Source organism: Pygoscelis adeliae, unplaced genomic scaffold (genome assembly GCF_000699105.1).
Source record: "Pygoscelis adeliae isolate BGI_AS28 unplaced genomic scaffold, ASM69910v1 Scaffold254, whole genome shotgun sequence".
NCBI lineage: Eukaryota > Metazoa > Chordata > Aves > Sphenisciformes > Spheniscidae > Pygoscelis > Pygoscelis adeliae.
Genome location: NW_008824656.1, coordinates 7846 through 12257, shown reverse-complemented (window position 1 = coordinate 12257; position 4412 = coordinate 7846). Strand labels below are relative to the sequence as shown.

General features: G+C 46.0%; 1 protein-coding gene across 1 annotated transcript; it reads left to right on the top strand.

Annotated features, from left to right (window-relative positions):
* Positions 1 to 618: 618 nt before the first annotated feature.
* On the top strand, positions 619 to 1380 carry LOC103915694 (olfactory receptor 6M1-like). Its single transcript, XM_009322573.1, has 3 exons — positions 619 to 766; positions 798 to 840; positions 960 to 1380. Exons 1-3 carry the CDS (start codon positions 619 to 621, stop codon positions 1378 to 1380), a joined length of 612 nt encoding a protein of 203 aa, XP_009320848.1.
* Positions 1381 to 4412: the final 3032 nt, after the last annotated feature.

The following is a 4412-nucleotide window of genomic DNA, read 5'->3' as shown; positions in this document are numbered from 1 at the left end:
GAATGTTTCCAGGGATGGGGCATCCACCACCTCTCTGGGCAACCTGTGCCAGCGTTTCATCACCCTCAGAGTAAAAAATTTCTTCCTTATGTCTAGTCTAGATCTACCCCCCTTTAGTTTAAAGCCATTCCCCCTTGTCCTGTCGCAACAGGCCCTGCTAAAACGTCTGCCGCCACCTTTTTTATAAGCCCCCTTTAAGTACTGACAGGCTGCAATCAGGTCTCCCCGAAGCCTTCTCTTCTCTAGGCTGAACAACCCCAACTCTCTCAGCCTTTCTTCATAGGAGAGGTGTTCCATCCCCCTGACCATTTTCATGGCCCTCTTCGGAATACGGCAAAGCACATGCAGTCAGGAAAGGAAAACATATTTCATCTCTCCCCAGAATTTTTTTTGAAAAAGCATGCACAGCCTCTGATGCTAGTGCTGTATACCCTTGCAGACCATAGGAAAGTCATGGAACCATAGCTCCCCCGCGGCTTCTATCGTCCTGGGACTTCCCAGCTCTCGAGAAATACAGCTTTCACTCTTCTTTCTCTTCTTAGTTCTTTATCTCATCATTCTAATAGGCAACATGATCATCAGCGTGGCTTCACATCTGGAATGTCATCTCCAACACCCATGTATTTTTTCCTGGGGTTGTCCTTCCTGGATATAACGTATACCTCAGTCACAGTCCCCAAGTTGCTCTCCATGCTGGTAAGTGGGAATCAGAGCATCTGTTTTGCCAGCTGTGTCTTGCAGTCTTATTTCTTCTTCATCCTTGGGAATAGCTGAGTGTTTCCTACATCATCCTGCAGTGATGGCCTGTGACAGATACATAGCTGTATGCTACACCCTCAGGTTACTGTGACAAGTAGAAGAACAAGCGCCCAGATCATCCTCCTTTGCTGGACTGGAGGCTGTCTCTCACCTTTGATGCCTGCCATTTTACTGACTGGTTTGCCTTTTTGCGGCTCCAGTGTAGTTAACCACTTCTGTGCTATTCTACCACTGCTGCAATTGGCATGTGTGGGCACGTATGTGATGCAAAAGTTGATACTGATACTTTCTTCTCTGGTGATTTTGAGCACCTTCCTTTCTATTGCTATGTCTTACATCTATATTGTCATCACCATCCTGAAGACCCCTTCTACTGCAGCCTTCTCCACTTGCGTTTCCCAGCTCGCGGTTCACTCATCGTTTTGTGGCGCAGGGATTTTCATGTATTTGAGTCCAACAGCAAGGACTTCCTTGAACATGACCAAAATTGTACCCGTGGCATACAGCGTGGCCACTCGCATGTTGAATCCAATGATCTGCAGCCTAAGAAATCAAGATATGAAGGCGGCTTTGAGGACAATGCTCATAAAAAGAAAGCTGGGAAGGAGGGGTTTTGTGTAGCCGGTTAGAGAAGAAAAGAAGAAAGGCTTCCTTAAATAAAGGGTGGATACCTTCTGTTTCTTAATCATTCGACAGCAGGGTTTTCTGGAACAATGCTTTAGTCTCCAGACAACTAGACAAAACGGGATGAAAGTGCCCAAGGGGAAGGAACCACCCTATTCTCCATGCTTGAGGACAAGTTGTTATCACTCACTGTGTTAGACTGAACTGAAGTCTTGGTCATTTTCAGATGGATTCCCTTTCTTATTTTTTTTAACGTTGCTCTCCTTTCGGTACTTGAAGAGTCTCAGTCACCCTGCAACACAGAATGGATCGGTCCTGAGATTTCTCCCCTTAGGTTTATAGCATGCTTAAACTCCATGGTTAGGATTCATCCCCTCTCATTTTAGGCGTTCATGGAACAGACACGTAGGTATTATTTTGCTTGTTTGAACGGATCTGTCTAGTGTGCCCAGAAATGCCCCTGACTATCTGACGTGTCTGCCTGAGGCTGAGAGGAATGATAGAGGACCTATAGGAAACTTGAACTGCTTTGGAGCAGGAAAAAGATGCTGGATCACCTAAAATGACACCAGACGCCTCTAGTCTAGGGTCACAGCTCCATTGCTAACAGATGAGACATATGAGATCAACCCTTCAGTAATTTCTTCTAAAGCTTTTAGATGGGGTTTTACTCATTTGCCCATGCACCGGTGCCTCGCACCACTTGAGATGTGCTTTGGTGTCCAAGGTAAGTGCGTGGGACTGGCAGAAAGGACATGTTAAACCTGGCTTTCTGCAGTAGTAAATCAAGGCCATGCTCACTACCCCTGGGTATATCAAATGACACCAGCTGTCTGCAATTAGGAAATGGTTTGTACCTTTACGGTTAATAGTTAGAAAGAGCGACTTGAGGGGATGAGTCTGTTCCCCAGGCTTTGAAACCTATGCTAGTATGAGATGACTTGTGCCCTTGAAGTGAATGTTGCTTCCACTAAAGTAGCTCAGCTATAATCCCCTACAATAAAGACAATGTTGTTTGGATAGACAACTCACACCTATCAAGGTTTCTTTGACCAATATCAGGATTGATACGTGTGCTCATCCACAGCTGCTATAGGGGGGGCAGCCTGTTGCTACAGTTTATACCAAGACCTAAGCTCAGCTATCTGAAAAGCTAAGAGAAACCTTAAATTGTTTTTACATCCGTAGTATGGGGTAATGTGGGAGATGATGGATGTATTTGAGCAAATGAGAGTACAGGGGAGGCAAAAACTCTACGTTGCTCCTTGACGCTAGTTTCTCCCTTGAGATGTCTTTAATAACTGTGACATATCCAACCTGGAATAATTAAGTTTCTGTGTTTGTTCAGCAAACTTTAGCCAAGAAATATGAGGGAAGCAGTTAAGTGCTGTGCACTACCACACCCATTCAAAGTTTAGGATGTGCTAATCAGAGGAACAGGGCAGGTTGTATCATTATGTGAAATCACCCACGGTAAGTTGCCCCCCAGCCTGAGGCACCTCGTTTTGGTGTCGAGATGGTTTTAGGTCTCTCTACGTGAACAGAAGAAAAGCAAAATCAGGGAGGGGTGGAAAAGAAGAGGTTCCTCTTCTGTGCTAATAGGCCCGTGCACATTTTGGACGTGTCTGATCACCTAGGCTCCATCGACGCTTAGTGGAGGGAGGCAGGCAGTTCTCAGGTATGATTCATCCCATTCTTGGGAAAAATAATTTTGAAAGTGCAAGGCTTCTCAGCCTAAAATGTATCAGTGGATCAAAGCCAATTTGACTAGTTGGACAGTTTACTTAATGGGATATAAAACCAGTTTATAGTTTGGATCACTTAAGCCACTGGGAAAAATGTCTCATTACACAAAAAGGACAAAATAACTTGGCATCACTGAGGACAAAGAATCAGGTCTCCAGCTGATGTGAAACTGGTGTAGCTCCAGCAAAGACCAAGTGGCCAAGATTTACGAATAAATCATTCTTCATGTACAAAACTTCCCTGGGCAGTTAGCTCCAGCAAAGACCAATGGGCCAAGATTTACGAATAAATCATTCTTCATGTACAAAAGCTCCCTGGGCAGTCCTGGGGTAAACCCACCGTATTCCATTGGCAGCTACGGTGCCAAGGACAGGCTGCTCTACAAGGGAAGGTGAGCTAGGAACTGAGGGTCACAGCGAGGGAGGAAGGTTGCTACATCACCAACAAGGAGCCAGGAAGTCAAAGCAAACTCAGGGTAAGAATCAGGTCTGGAGATTGTAACCAGCATCAGCCAGGAGTCCAGTGATCACCCAGCAAACCTGAGGTGACACTTCAGATCCAGTCAAGCCAATGGGACAGGACTGGTGTCAGGAAGGAGGAGGTACAAGGCTTGCCACAGACAGAGCTGCAACACAGCTCCTGCGTGGCACAGATGGGAGCCGAGGACAAGAGTCTCAGTTAAAAGCAGTTCCCAAGTGGAGGTGGCGTTATGACCATGTTTCTTAAAGACAGCTCTTATCAGCAAGCCATCCTTAAGCTAAATTAGAAAGGCGGAGGTGCACTGCAGTCCCTCATAAATGTAACTTCTATCCTACTATGGTGAATATGCACCAACCCCAATAAAATCTCAGCCAAATAGCCATCCAGTTCAAGGCATTGTAGCTGTGCTGCAGTAAAGAATTGTACTGGGCACAATTGGCAAGGTTTTGGTTGAGGGGGGGAGGAGGAGGGCTACCGGGGTGACCTCTGAGGAAGGAGATCATGAAGTGCCCTGTACTGATGATGGCTGGTTCCAGTCAGCTCACCTCCTTTGAACAAGAGGAGTTTGTAGCACTTCTGTGACAACGTATTTAAGAAAGAGAAGTAAACGCCGAGAAAAAGGAACAGCAAGGTCAGAGCAGTAGGAGGTGCTCCACGGAAGAGCAGGTACTCCCCAAAGGGACTGTTGCCTATGAATAAGACCATGCCAGAAAAGGTACTTCCCCAAAGGGACTGTGGACCATAGAGGACCCATTCCGAAGCAAAGGAAACAAGCAAGAAGGAAGAAGCAGAAGAAGAAAAGT